Source organism: Ziziphus jujuba, chromosome 3, assembly GCF_031755915.1.
Source record: "Ziziphus jujuba cultivar Dongzao chromosome 3, ASM3175591v1".
Lineage (NCBI taxonomy): Eukaryota > Viridiplantae > Streptophyta > Magnoliopsida > Rosales > Rhamnaceae > Ziziphus > Ziziphus jujuba.
Genome location: NC_083381.1, coordinates 6022769 through 6037789, shown reverse-complemented (window position 1 = coordinate 6037789; position 15021 = coordinate 6022769). Strand labels below are relative to the sequence as shown.

Genomic DNA, 15021 nt, shown 5'->3' with positions numbered 1-15021 from the left:
TCCCAGGAGTCCTATGGGCTTATAGAACAACAGTCTAAACCCCGACAAATCAAACCCAATTTCTCTTGTCTATGGAACCGAAGCAGTCATTCCTGCCGAGATATCATAAAAGAATTTACGTACAAGTGGGAACCTCGGACAACATAATGATCAGTTAATGAGTTAGGTGCTTGATGAAACTGAATGAAACCTAAGAAATGAAAGAAGCTGCTTCTATTAGACTTTCACAGTATCAACAGATAGCAGCAAAACATTATAATTCGGCAGTCAAACCTCGGATCTTTCTAGAAGGGGACTTAGTCCTCAGGAAAGTTTTTCATGGGAATGAAGAGCCTAACGTTTGAAAGTTAGGGTCGAACTGGGAAGGACCCTACAAAATTACCTCGATCGTTCGGCCAGGAACATATAAAATTCAAAGTCTCAAAGGCAAAGTTATCCCTAGAGATTAGCATTCAGATAATTTGAGAATTTATCATTCAACGTCATTTTTCTGAAATTGAAAAGCTACAAAATGTAATCAATGTATTTGCATTCACTGGAAGTAATAAAATTGCAACAGAATTTATTCAAACAGAACAAAAGCAAAGAAAGAAGAAATTTTATTTATTCTCAAACGAAATTTACAAGAAAAGGCTGCAAAACCCAAAATGCTGGGCATACATTGGATAAACATATACATCGGATATATAAATTTTCATGTCTTCTACGACTTTTTACTTTAGACAAGGAAGAAAAAAAAGAAGTGCATATGTCATGTCTTCTACAGCTTTCATTCCGGACGGGTAGAAAGGATAAGAGAACCTCATTCCCAAAGAAATCCTTCAGAAGAGGAAAAACGCGAAGCCAAGGTTGACACCGCCTCTTTGTATGATCAAAAAATACCCCCTGCTGTTTTCGAAAGATGCGGGGACTACTTTTGATCTAAATTCTTTGAACTCCAGCAATAGTCATGCTGGCATTTAGGGAATAGATGGATGGTTTCCCAGAAGAAAAGTGCGATAAAACCATCCACACTCTCCACTAGAATAAATGCCCACCCGTAAAGACCAGAGACCTTGTTACAAGTCTCCGATCGTTGAGATCAACATTGCCAGTACCCAAAGGCATTCACTGAGGGAATAAGATCATCAGTGCCAGCATCCTTCGAACAACCCCACAACATAGTGAAGATGCAAAAGATACTGGCAATGATGATCTCATTACCTAGGCAAGCCAAGAAAACCCAGAATAACCGTTTTTCCCTCATTTTTTGAGATTAAGAAAATGAAAAGAAAAGAAAGCAAATTAGAAGGCGTGTTCAAAATGCGAGAAGTCACAACCTATTTATAATGGAAGGATGAACACTTCCATCCCACCTTTTGTGTGATTTTCTAATCTGCGGCTCAACACATACCTAGAACAAAGGGAGAAAAGATCTCCTCCGTGCACGTAAGTGATATCTTTCTCACACTATTAATAACGTATGTCTTTTTGTATCCGGATAAACATATCTATGGTCATGATTATCTGCCAATAGTGATAAATAAAAATTAAATGATCCTTGGAAAAATCATGACACTTCGATATTATCAAAAGAAGAAACTTAAAATGTCACGCACAAGGAGAGTTTGACTCAGAAGTGGGACACCTGCACAAGGGTTCCAAGTTTACAAAAACTACAAACTAGTCTCAGACTGGTATCATTGGGGAATAGAACAATACATATCAAACGAAAGATAATTCGGCTCCTAGCTCCCACCGAGCAATCGCAACAAATCAATCATAAGCTAACTCAACAAAGTAAGTTGGACACATACACACCAAATAAGAGATAACTCGGCCCACGACGAATTAGAGTTTCAAGCTAAGTTCGGATTAGCACGGTAAATAATAGTCCAGCTCATATGTGTCAGGCAAGAGATCATTCGGCCAAGATCGAAAAATAGCAACAAACTAGCCTTGGGGTTAGGTCGATCATAAATAACTTGGCAAATGCACATCGGTCGAACCATAGCTTGGTTACGCTTAAGGTGAATAACAAAAAGTCGCAGACTTGGCAATAGTCGGTGCAAGCTCGGTCCGGTGTTCAACCCAAAGGGTTTAACCAGACATAAATGAGCAACAAAAGAGTTACATCTAAAGTCCCACAGAAAGGATGAGTAACCAAGTCAAAACGCTACAAAATTTTATCATAACGTAAACCACTTGTCAAGTTTGAATGCATGGGTTCAACAAAATCGAAGATACAAGAACATCAGAGCAAAGTCGTATACGGTGAAAGTAAAATTTTATTCAATTTATGGATAAAGTTACAAGATTAGATCAGATGACATGATACTTCTTGAAAGCAACAAAAAAATATAGTGTAAAGACAAATTCCGAACAGAAAGGCTACAAGGTGGTAGAAATTTTGATGCCATACATTCTAAATCAACTACCCAAAGGAAATTGCGCAGGTCAAAAGTCAAAGTCTGCTATCCTAAATCGGATGGTCGGATCCACTCATCGGTTGGATCCTTTCTCTTCAAGAAACCTAAACACGTAGAACTTAGGTGCCTTCCCTAAAAGATGCTCGTGAAACCCAAAAAAGAACCATCTGAAATTGAAGCATTGATCTTCAACAGAACAATGTGATGATATTTTTATTATCCAATCAAGCTTTGGAAGTAAAAGAAATGCAGATCAAAAAATCTGGTTATCATTTTATTACCTAAACAAGCGCAAGAGCAAAAAGTGGAACTTTTTAAGTTCCATTGCATTTTTGCCAAACCAAAAGCTTGATTGAATAATAAAATGAAGAACAATATGTCATAGAAATACTGTATAATAACGATATGGAAATGAGGGTTATAAATATACCCCGAAGATAACAAACAATATTTATCCATGAACGATAAGAAGAGCAATAAAATCACGTATATCTACAAACATAAATGTTTATCCTTTAGCAAGAGTAACAAAATTATGTTTATCAACGAACATAATTGGAGGTGTCCACAAAATTTATATACATTATTTATCAAATTCAGAATTTTCAGCCGCAACATCAGGAATCTCATCTTCGTCTAAAGTTATGAGGGACTTTGAACCCTTAGACTCAAAAGGAACCAAGCTATGTTGCATGGTACGTACCTTCGGATCAGCAGCAAGTTCGGATCCCCTTTTGGTAGCAACGCTTAGACTCGGACCAAAGACTTCATCCTCATCCTCGATGTCCGAGAGTGTAAAAACAACATCACTCGACAAAGAGGTGGTAGGAGATGCAATTGAAGGATTTTCAACCGTGTACTTCTTCTTGCACTCATTCCAGCCATGACGATATCCTCTGTTCGAGCTATCAGCCTTGATAATACTTGCCAAAGCCATGGCACTCTTTAAATCCTTAGAAAGCTTAAGAGCTTTCGCAGTTTTCTCTTCTAAAGCTTTGGTGGCATCCCCAGATGCCGCCATTTTTTCTATCAGATATCTCTTCGTGACCTCAAGCTCAAATGTTAACTTGTACCTCTCCTCCTCCATCTTAGCAAGTTTCTCCTTGAATGCGAACAACGAAGTCTAAGTATCATGGTTCTTCTAGGTAAAAAGGTATTCAAGATAGTTAACCTCTTCACATTTTCTTCCAGGAGCTTAACCCTTTCAGCAACCACTACACAGTTCTAAGACATCAAATGCATATGGGCAGCAGCTTGCTTCATGAGCATCGAAGAGGAGTAGCTTGCTATTTTCTTCTCGTCTTTGGAAGGAAGCATAGCCGAACTAAAATTGAGCAAATCCTGATCCGATTTGCGAATCGAGAAACCTTCAGGAAAAGTAACCACCACCTTTCTTCCATTCGATGACTCAGACTGAAAGATCCTTCAGACATCGCCAACGCCTTCGGATCTCACCTTTTTTGTAAGTAGACTTCTTTCCCTTTGGTTTGCAGAAGAACTAGCCAAATTTATCGAGCTAACGGGAGGGTTAGAGGTGACAACCTGAGCCCCATCAGTGGTTAGAAAAATCGAGGGAATGGCTTGACTCTTCTCACGGGTAACTTGCTTGGCATGGGATGCTTCAGGAGCTTCTATTCTCTTCTAGGCCTTGGCTTTGTTGGCTTTTCTAATCTTTTGAACCTGTGATGCATTAATGTCAGCAACAATTCTCTCATTTGCCATATGAAGACCAGCTTTTTCAAAATTCTCGGCAGTTAGAATTTTGGGTAAAGAAAGAACTTCTATGGATGCAAGTTGAATTGAAGTTGCGATTTGATCATCGGAATACTCTGGAAGAGAGTTCAAGTTAGGATCTACAAAGAGAAACGTACACAATTAGAAACTAAAAGAGGGGAAAGTCGCATACCAAAGTGTAAAATGATAGAGAAGCTCACTAAAAAATAAATTCCAGTCTGTCCTAACAGGTCTCAAATTTGGGACCTCGCAACCCCATTCGTCCGAAACAAAGAAATGTTTTTTCTTCCAATACTTGTCACCATAAGAAGTATTGATGAACAATTTCTTATTTCGGCAGTCATGCAAAATGTATCAGTGATAGTCTCAGAAGTTCTCTTTTACTTCATACTAAAGTAGGAGAGTATTCGCAAGCAGGTTAATGTTATGAAGGTCAATCAAAATTTGAGTGGCTAGAAGAACACGCCATGTGTTGGGCATCAACTGGCCAAGAGAAAGATTGAAATAAGAAAGGAACTCGCGAATAAAAGGGGGAAGAGGAAGACGAAGACCTAAATCAAAAAAGTATTCATACATGCATACACATCCAGGACGATGTGAAGGTGAGCATTCTTCTTTTACGACCAGAGTTAACCTAATCGATTTAGGTATCCTATATCTAGTTCGGATATTGCTTAACTCCTCTACATCTCCTGTGCCTTCCTCGAGTTCATAAAAAAAGATTAGATCGTGTGTATGTTTCGTCCTAGTTTCAGCCCGAGAGGAGTATGAATCATCATTAGAAAAAGACATATCACTATTACTAACAAGCGAATCCCTATGTTCGCTAGAAGTTTCAACATTATCCCTTAGGGTCGACATCTAATGCGGATGAAAGAAAGCAGATACATAACAAAAAGAAAATCAAAATTAGAAGTTACGGCTAGAGAACTAACCAGAAAGGCAGAAGGAGCACCAAATGTGAAAGCAATTCGATGAAAAAGAGAAGTAAAAAGTTCAAAGGACCCACGCTAGATCTTCTTTGGTTCGCACAGTTTTTGAAAAGAAGTAATAAATTTCTGGTTACGGCTCCACTAGGCTCCATAAGATAACGAGTTACAAATTAAAGAGAAAGTTGCTTAATAATAACCTTAGGGAAACCTTACAACCGTTCGCTATGTATCTAACAGTTGGGATCGATAAGCGTCATTTCGGGGAAGATTGAAAAGACGGAGAAATCAAAAGGTGTCACACCTGATAAGGTTATAACTCTTCCAAGTGATATAACTCTACACTTGCAAGAGTTCCCGTGGGGGGTGGGGGGGGGGGGGGGGGGGGGCGCTAACTGTACGGGTAAAATAATTCGATAGGAACTCACCAGCAAAGTTCATCTGGTAAGCAGGCACATCAGCGGCAATATCCTAATAGTTACAATATCTCGGTTAAGAAGGGGACAGCATGGATCAAAAGCCTGATATATCTTAGATAATTAACTTTGGATTATTAGTCGAGACAACTTATCCAAAGGAAAGATATGATAATGCGGGATCCGATGTAAAAAACAGAACTACCTGAAACCTGAGAGAAGCATAGAAACAAAACAATACATGAGAAAATACTGGGATTTATGAATATTAAAAGAAAGAAAAATCCGACCAAGATGGGTCAAGATCTCGCAGAATCATTTCAAACAGAATCTAGATAGAGATCAAAGCAGGTCAACGGAACCCACAAAATTCTCCTAAGAATATGCTTCAAATTGGTTCAAAACATATTAAAACTGTTATAAAGGTAACTAGGGCACCCCCATTCAAGGTACGCTAAAAAATATACTATCAATTATAGTTGTTCAAACATCAATTGTGAGTTCATAATCTGACTTGAGCATCGAAGTGCCTTTGGCCGGTACCACACCGGTGCCAAAGTTTCTTTTGTTAATGGAAATAGATCTGCCGAAGTGTCTGCTCTCTTGCTTTACTAGGTTTAATATTCAAATAGAAAAGTATAAAAAAAAAACAAAAAAACAATACACAAAAACGAAAAAAACTATCTGCTTTCTTGCTTTACTAGGTTTGATATTCAAATGGAAAAGAATAAAAAACAAAAAAAACAAAACACAAAAGTGAAAAAACAAAGAAAAAGAAAAAAAAAAAAACAAAGAAAAAGAGTTGCTTTAGCCTTGTTTGGTAATATGTCTAAAAAATACGTCCTCATATTAAAAAAAAAAAAAAACAAAATAAGTCTCAAAAACCATTTCTTTGAAAAAGCACCATTCTGTAGTTTTTTGGTTTTTTATTTTACAATTATATTATTTATAAGTTGCATGACTATATATATAATTGACAGTGATAAAATATTTATTAATATTTTTACACATTTAAATTTTTTTAAGGTAGAATTATATCGAATTTAATATTTAAAATATTATTATATTTATATCTAACAGCATTTTGTTTCAACTCATTTTAGGAAAGAATTATTTCACTTTTATGCCATGTCTAATTGACAAAAACAATTTAATACATGGAGATATATATTTTTGGACTAGGAATCCTTAAACAATTAGATAGATTTTTATTTAGTGTGCTTAGTCATTTATATTACAACTTTCAAAATTTACTATGTTTGAAAATGAGAGAGGATTAGAATCAATAATATTTTATCGGGTTAACAATGACGATGAAGTCTAGTGAGGCAAAAATGGCTAGCAATTTAGACCTTTCACAACCAAATGATGCTGAAAACATACTGAAAGGAACTACAAAGTCCTCTCCTACAGTTGATGAGGGCAGCAAAAGAAAGTTTTTTTGGTTTTAAAAAGAATGTAATGTGTAGAAAAATATAAAATCAAAATATGAATGTGTTGAGTAAATTTGTTATTTATATGACAAAAAACAGCAATAACATATGACAATTTTTTACCAAACAAATCACCATTCATATTGTATCCCAAAAAAAAAAAAAAAAATCATAATCCATAAAATATTTTATATAATCATTTTGTTCAAATTTTCTCTTTACAATTAATATAAAATAAGTAAATAATTTATATTTTAGATTAAAATCTCATAAATTTATTAATTATTAAAGTACATAGACATACTTATGGAAATATTGTATCATAGTAATTTGAAAAATTATTTTAATTTGAACTATTCAAAATTAAAACAAACTACTATTAAATACCCTAATTTCAGATTAAGCCATGTGCATCGCATGTGAGCACACTTAGTTTATACTATAAGCGAGAAGATGAGTGGTTTTTGGTCCAATTTTTACTGTTTATTTTGGTTCAAAAACGACATTCTCCCATGCGTTTTGCCCTTTTCTTTTACCATGTGTCAAAAGTTGGTTGCACCCTTTCAACTATCCTGTTTTTCATCAAACTGCTGGTTTTGGCTTTATTATACAAATACCCTTGCCTTCAAAAATTTAACATGCCATTAAAATTTAATATTTAATACACAACCAAACACATATGCAACAACCAACCAAATGTAAAAAAAATAAAATAAAATAAAATTAAAGCAAACATTCTTAGCTTATAAATTGATATGTCGAAAAAAACTGCAGTTAATTTAAAAAACAAAATGCACAATACCTCACACAAAAATATAGAAAAAAATATTTAAAATATCAAAAATTGATAGGTAATCACCAAAAGCTGGAAAACTAACTAGAGTTTAGAATTAAACCTTGCCACTATCGGAGATAGGCTGGTGCTTCATGTTGAGTCGAGAGAGAAGGATGCCGATTGGGTTCGATGCTTCGTGGAGAAAGCGAATAAGGTATTGATCAGCATCGAGAGAGAGAAGCATATTTGAGATCGGCATTGAGAGAGAAGATTGGGTGCTTCGCGGAGAGAGCGAGAGAGAGAAGAAGGTATAAAAAAAAATTTAGAAAAAATTAAAGAAAAAAAAGGGTCAAAGCCAAAAAAAGGTCAAAGACAAAAAATAAAATTAAAAATTAAAAAGGTCACGTTTTATTTTTTAATTTTTATTGTTATTTTTTTTGTAAAGATTTTTTAATTTTTTTAATTCTTTTTTTTTTTTTACTTTAAAAGTATCATTTAAAATTACCAATTCAAACTTTTTTAATAAATATTACCAATTCAAACTTACTAAATAAAAAAAAAATGATCAAAGACAATTTTTTTGTATGTTAAAAAAGCCAAATGCTGATTTGCTTTATATTTATGTGAAAATTACCAAATTCAAACATATGTTAAAAAAATAAAAATTTTATTCAAATGTTTAAATTTAAATATCTGATTTTTTTTCAAACCATGCTCTGACTCATCCGACCCATGTCTCCACACGGGTCACCAGTTGAAAACGAGCACCGCTGTATTGCAACTTCTCGCTTTTAGCATTGACTAAGGAGAAAAAACGAGTGGTTAAATTTTCATTTTGATTGGTCTTCCACAATTATATATATCCAATTTAAAATCAAGATATTTTTATTTATTTTATTTTATGAATAAATAGAAGTACAGTTAATTTATTTTGTGATTTCTATTTTATCTTCCGTTTTTTTGTTTTTTTATTTTCTTCTATCTTCAGTTTTTCTCTTTCTTTTTTTTTTTTTGTGTCATTTAATCTTGATTTCTTGGTTATCTATTTTTCTTGTTTCCATTTATATTCCATTGGTTTTTCTTCTTCTTTTTTTCTTTGTGTTTATCTTTCATTCTTCCTCTCCCTCGCATCATTGTTTGAGTTAGTTTATTTTATTGATTATATTTTTCTCTCTCTTTTTTTTTTAAAGGAATATAATAATTTGGATAATTAAAATAATAATATAATAAGCTAATAAGATGAAAAAAATTTTAAAAATTATTAGATAAAGACTTAAATAATTTAAATTATTTTGTTTAATTAAAAAATAACATATTATGATAAATTATATATTTATTTTATTAATTATTATTAAAAAATAATTTAGTGTGATTATCATCGGACATAAAACTAGATTATTATTATTTTTTTTTTATCTCATCTCATTAGTCTAAAATAATTTTTATATATCAAACGGATCCCAAAGGACTGTTTGTGTTGCTTGCACGCATATGGGATCATATGAAAAAATATTCATATGGGTGACTGACTTATTTCTTTCCTAAGCAGAGCATATTTTTGATATTTTAGTTCCTAATCCAACTTTAAATACTTTATTACACACTGTCAAAATCATGGTTTTAAATATTCAAATTTTTTTTCAAAATTTTCATTTTTCAAAAGGGTCAAGATAAAATTTAGATTCAAAATGAAAATGGATAAAATTTCTATAATATTCATTGAAATTTTATCGAAATTTCGCCAAAATTTTCATGAAAATTTTCGTAAAATATACATATCAAATCCTTAATAATTTAGTTAAAAAATCTCTAAAATTTCCATGAATTTTTTACTGAAATTTCCAAAATATCCATGGAATTTTTATAAAAAATTCATAAATATTATTGATATTTAGTAAAAAAATTTATCAAATTAATTTCATTGATAATTTTTTTACCCTTTAATTGCCTTTTAAACATTTAGTGATATAAGTAAAATAGAATGAATTAAATTGAATAACATTAATAAGTTCTACTTATTGAATATTGATAAAGCAAAAATATAAAAATTATGGATTATATTTTTTAACCTGGAAAATCTTATTACTGAGTATATCTGTTTTATAAATGTGGGTAAATAGATAATGAAACATATATATGGAGATGTCACAACAAGAAGATGATTCGATTTTTATAAATTTTGGATCAATAAGGGTTGAAAGTCATTTTCATAACCCTTATTCAATGGATATTTATGGAATGTCATTAACTAGTAACTCATTGGGTATCATCTTAAACTTAAACATAAGAGAATAGTAGTTATGCACATAGTCAACCAATAATGCAAGATCCATATGGTTGGTATATTAATAATTATATGCAAAATTATCAGGAAGATACATTTTTTCATAACTACTTCTCATATTTTATATTTCAAAATGAAAATAAAGATGAAACTAATGATTTTCAACCACCTAGAAATTCTATGTGGTATTAATATAACATTTATGAACTATAATGTAATTGTAATAATCGTTTTATATATTTTAGTTAATAAATAATTTTATCATATATGTATTTTTTGATATATTTTTATTAATAATAATTTATCTATTGTCATTAGTGCTTATTATAAATCAATCCATTAAGAAGAATATAACATCCATTCAATATTTTAGCAAGTTTTATAATCAATTTGATAATAGGTGGATTTAAAAAGCTAATTCTACAGTTTAAATAAAAATTTTTATTTTTTAAAATAAATTTCTATCATTTTTTATAATTTTGTATCGATATTTGATATTTCCATCGATACCGATTTTTTGAACCTTGGTCAATATACTTTTAGAGTTTAAATGCAATTTTTTTTTTTAATTTGAGAAAAAGATATCTTTCATGATTTTTTATTTATTTATTTTTATTTTTTACAAATAACTTTCACCATTTAAACTTTTTATACAGCATAAAAGAGAAAAAAAAATAAATCAATTTCTTGTTAGATATTATTTCTATTATAACTATTTCATTATTTTATATCACTACACCATAATAATTGAATAGAAAATATAAAGTATTAATTATGTACTTATTCATGAATAAATAATTTTTAGATTTATAATCGATAATTATATTATAATTTCTTAAAAAGAATTGTTTTTAGTTCTTAACCACATAGGGCAAAATACATATATAGAGACTATGGTAATTGCGTGGCTTGTACTTTACATTACCAAATGCGTGCCATGAAAGTCGCAATAGTCATCCCATATCGCCCCTCAAACTGTACGGGAAGAACTTCATGTTCAGTTTATCCCTCATATGTAAAAACGAATAGTTGATAGAATCCTAGTGTAGTTATCTGCAAGCTGATGAGTAGTAGGAACATATTTAACTTCAAGAGTTTGAGATTTAAAGCTAAATTCCCTGCACTTAAATTATCACACCACAAAATCAGAATTAGATGGCAACATAACTTGGCTCAATTAGGACATGGCTGAGGATCACATGACATATTTGGTCTGTCTTTTGCTTTAATACTATGAAAACTCAATAAAGAAATATTTTTGAGAAATATATTAAAGCACTTTGTATGAATAGTGAGGTACAATATGTATATATAATAATGCATAGAAACCTTAAGGGTATATACCACATCCATAGCCACCCTAAGGTGACGATCACACAAGGTAATACAAAACAGAAATTTTAGGAAATTATAGAGAGACTATCGTAATAGTATGGCTTGCACTCTCTACTGCCATATGCTCGCTTGCCGCAATAGTCATCTAACAAACTCAAATTTTGCTTGTACAAATGGTTTTTAAATTAAATTTTACTTGTATAAATAGCTTTTAAATTGAATTTCACTTATAGAATAATCTTTAAACTGATTATGTTTTGACACATTAAATATAAAAATTTCAAAAGAAATTTGATTTCAAATACCAAAATGCCAAAAAAAAAGTTTACTAACTAAAGTGCCAAAACATTTTCAATTCAGAAGATAAACGCATCAATTACACTATTTATATATGTATTAAAATAATAATTTAATAAAATAATAAAGTATTACATATAATGTTGATAATGTTAATATATATATATATGTGTTTTATCCCGACTTCGCATAATGAAATCTGCCTTTGGCTTGCCTATTATTTCTTTTTATTTCTTTCTTGGTAATTAATAAGTCCATTGCAAGTTTTTTACCAATATATATATATATATATAGATAGATATATTTTCCTCGAGTGTACATGCATCTGTAAATAAATAAATATACGCGAATTATCTTGCTGTAGTGGGCTTTTTGCATTCTAATCTTTCAGGTCTAGCGAAGGCTGAGGCCCAAGTCCTAAGACCCACAAGGACTTGTTTTGCAAAGTGAAGTTGAGATTTTAGGTCTACTTCGCTTAGTGAATAAAACCCTAGCTTGGCGCACTGACTCCGATTCTCGGTACGCGGCCTCCATCTACATCTCCACAGCTAGGGTTCCTCTCTGAACCTCCAAACATTTCTGCACGACGATGGTATTCATTACTTTCTTTGTGTATTCATGTAGCAGCATTTCTGATCTCTGATTTCTGATTTCGTTCCCTTAAATTTTTTTTAAAAAACAATTGCAATTAGTTCACCTAAATAACATTGATCTGCATTCTTACGTGTTTAACATCTAGCTATTTCTTTTGAAATATTAAATTCCTGCTCGGATATGAATAATTGTTAGGAAATGTTGTACATATGTGCTTAGAAATCATGGGTTGGGTTGATTATGTTGCTAAGAATGTGGGTTAGTGTGGACATTTGTAATTTTTTTTTTTTTTTAATTTTTGGCCACACATTGGCTTGGTTCGGTTTGAAGGTTTTTTCTTCCAAATTCCTTTGTAGATCCTCTAATGTATTCTTAAATTTAATTTTTTTTTTGGGGCTTTTATTAACTTGCGGTTCTGTTCTTTCATAGGCTCCCAAACGAGGTGGGAAGGTCACTGTAGCTGCAAAGAAGCGGCCTGTAAGAAGTGTCTCTATATTAGCCTTATCCTTTTTGTTTGCTTTTTCAAAGTGGCTTCTGGAATTTTTACATTGCAAGTGTGCCGTTTTCACATACTGGTAGCTTGTTTTCTTAATGGGCTCCTTTTAATTACAGGAAAAAATTGTAAATCCCCTGTTTGAGAAGCGACCAAAGCAGTTTGGGATTGGTGGTGCATTGCCACCAAAGAAGGATTTGACTAGATTCGTCAAATGGCCTCATGTTGTTCAAATTCAGAGGAAAAGGAGGATTCTGAAACAACGTTTGAAGGTTCCTCCTGCTATAAATCAGTTCACAAAAACACTTGACAAGAATACTGGTAGGGATTTTCTATTTTTCATGTTTCTGGTTGCTGTAATTGGTTTATTTCAAGGGGTTGCATTGGTAGATTCTGTAGAACTAACTAGTGTCATAGGGTCTTGAGTAATGCAAAGGTATATACATGAAACGTAGTATCCAACTCATTTGTTCATTTGTCTTGCAGCCACAAACCTTTTCAAGTTGTTGCTTAAATATAGACCTGAGGACAAGGCTGCTAAGAAGGAAAGACTTTTAAAAAGAGCGCAAGCTGAAGCTGATGGGAAAAGTGTAGAGGCAAAGAAACCCATTGTGGTTAAATACGGTCTTAATCATGTCACATACCTCATTGAGCAGGTTGTCACGTGCATTGTTATCTCTTCTTTAGAAAGTTCGCAGATGATTGGTATATAATGTTCCTAAGGCAAAAATAATTTTATCTGTTTATGCTTTGCTTCTGCTTGTGGGTTTAGTACTTACTATACTTGTCAAAATTGTATATATATAATTTGGTTCCAACCTTTATTTTCATCTTTTATTGGATACTTAGATGTGTTTTGCATATGGCCTTTTTAAATGGTCTTATGGCAATTGTAGCTTTATTCATAAATGGTCTAATTTATTTATGTAGAACAAGGCACAGTTGGTGGTTATTGCACATGATGTTGACCCGATTGAGCTTGTTGTTTGGTTGCCTGCTCTATGCCGAAAAATGGAGGTCCCTTATGCGATTGTGAAGGGCAAGTCTCGTCTTGGATCGGTATTTTTCCTGTCCTTTTTCTGAATATATCAACCTTTTGATTTGAATCTAGAATGATATTTAAATTTCAAGGGTTGAAAATGACTCAACTAGCATGTTTGCGTGATATGTAATAGATTGTCCACAAGAAGACAGCTGCTGCTTTGTGCCTTACATCGGTTAAGAATGAAGATAAATTGGAATTTAGTAGGATTCTGGAGGCAGTTAAGGTAATGATCTACCAATAACAGTACCTGCTTGACTTCAACCACTTATTTAACTTTTTATCTTTCATTCAAAGGTTATGTCATGGTGCTCAATCTCTCATTTATATCTTTTAACGAATTTCAGGCCAACTTCAATGACAAGTTTGATGAACATCGTAAGAAATGGGGAGGTGGCATCATGGGTTCCAAATCTCTGGCCAAGACCAAAGCAAGGGAGAGAGTGCTGGCCAAGGAGGCTGCCCAAAGAATGTCTTGAGCTCCAACATCGAAGTAGGAGGAGTAACTACCTTTGCATTTCTTTCTACTGTTTTTGTTTGTCAATTCTAGACAGTTTTGTATTTGATTGGATAGTTTGGATTTTCACTGTTATATTTATATCAAGATATGTTTTTTTCCATTGGAAGACTGATATTGAATCCACCGAGAGCTTGTGATAGACGGATTGCTTTTACTCGGGCGTTATGATGATTCTCATATTTCTTTATATTAATGGCTCATAGTGTAAGACGAGTTACTTACTGTAGCTAATTGTTTAATCAATCTACTTAGGAAAATAAAGTGTCAATTGCTTTGTGCACTGCAGCTCTTCTTGTCCATGTTATATGGCTTTCTTGGTTTCTCTATGCACATTGAAGCAAGATAATCGTTATCAAATAAGATAAGTAAAAACTATTGGCCTTTCACCCAGATATTGTTTCAAAACTTGTTTTCGACAATTCTACTTCTGCGCCAACCCTTACAGCTCAAGAGCTAACTGGGCCAAAACCAAATCTAGAATACCTAGATAACCTATGAAAATCCTCTCAAAATTGGGAAAGCAAAATTCGTTTTGGAAATAGTAAGGTCGTCTATGTGAACTTGTAGAAATTCCTTTCATAATATAATTCTCTTTTTCAGCAAATATATATATATATATATATATCTCACTCTCTCTATATATATATCTATATAAAATTCTTTTTATCAATTTATTGTTTCTTCTCTAATTCTTCAAGATTGTCATTGTTTGTTGCCTTGGTCTGTAAGGTATTCTATATAGCTGGCATTCTCTGACCATT

At 32.4% G+C, this 15021-nt stretch overlaps 1 protein-coding gene across 1 annotated transcript; it reads left to right on the top strand.

Annotated features, from left to right (window-relative positions):
* The first annotated feature begins 12057 nt into the window (after positions 1-12057).
* Positions 12058-14447, top strand: LOC107422016 (large ribosomal subunit protein eL8y). Its single transcript, XM_016031396.4, has 7 exons — positions 12058-12203; positions 12635-12682; positions 12818-13019; positions 13185-13354; positions 13629-13757; positions 13874-13966; positions 14088-14447. The coding sequence occupies exons 1-7, from the start codon at positions 12201-12203 to the stop codon at positions 14217-14219; spliced, it is 777 nt and encodes a 258-aa protein (XP_015886882.1). The 5' UTR covers positions 12058-12200; the 3' UTR covers positions 14220-14447.
* The last annotated feature ends 574 nt before the right edge of the window (positions 14448-15021 follow it).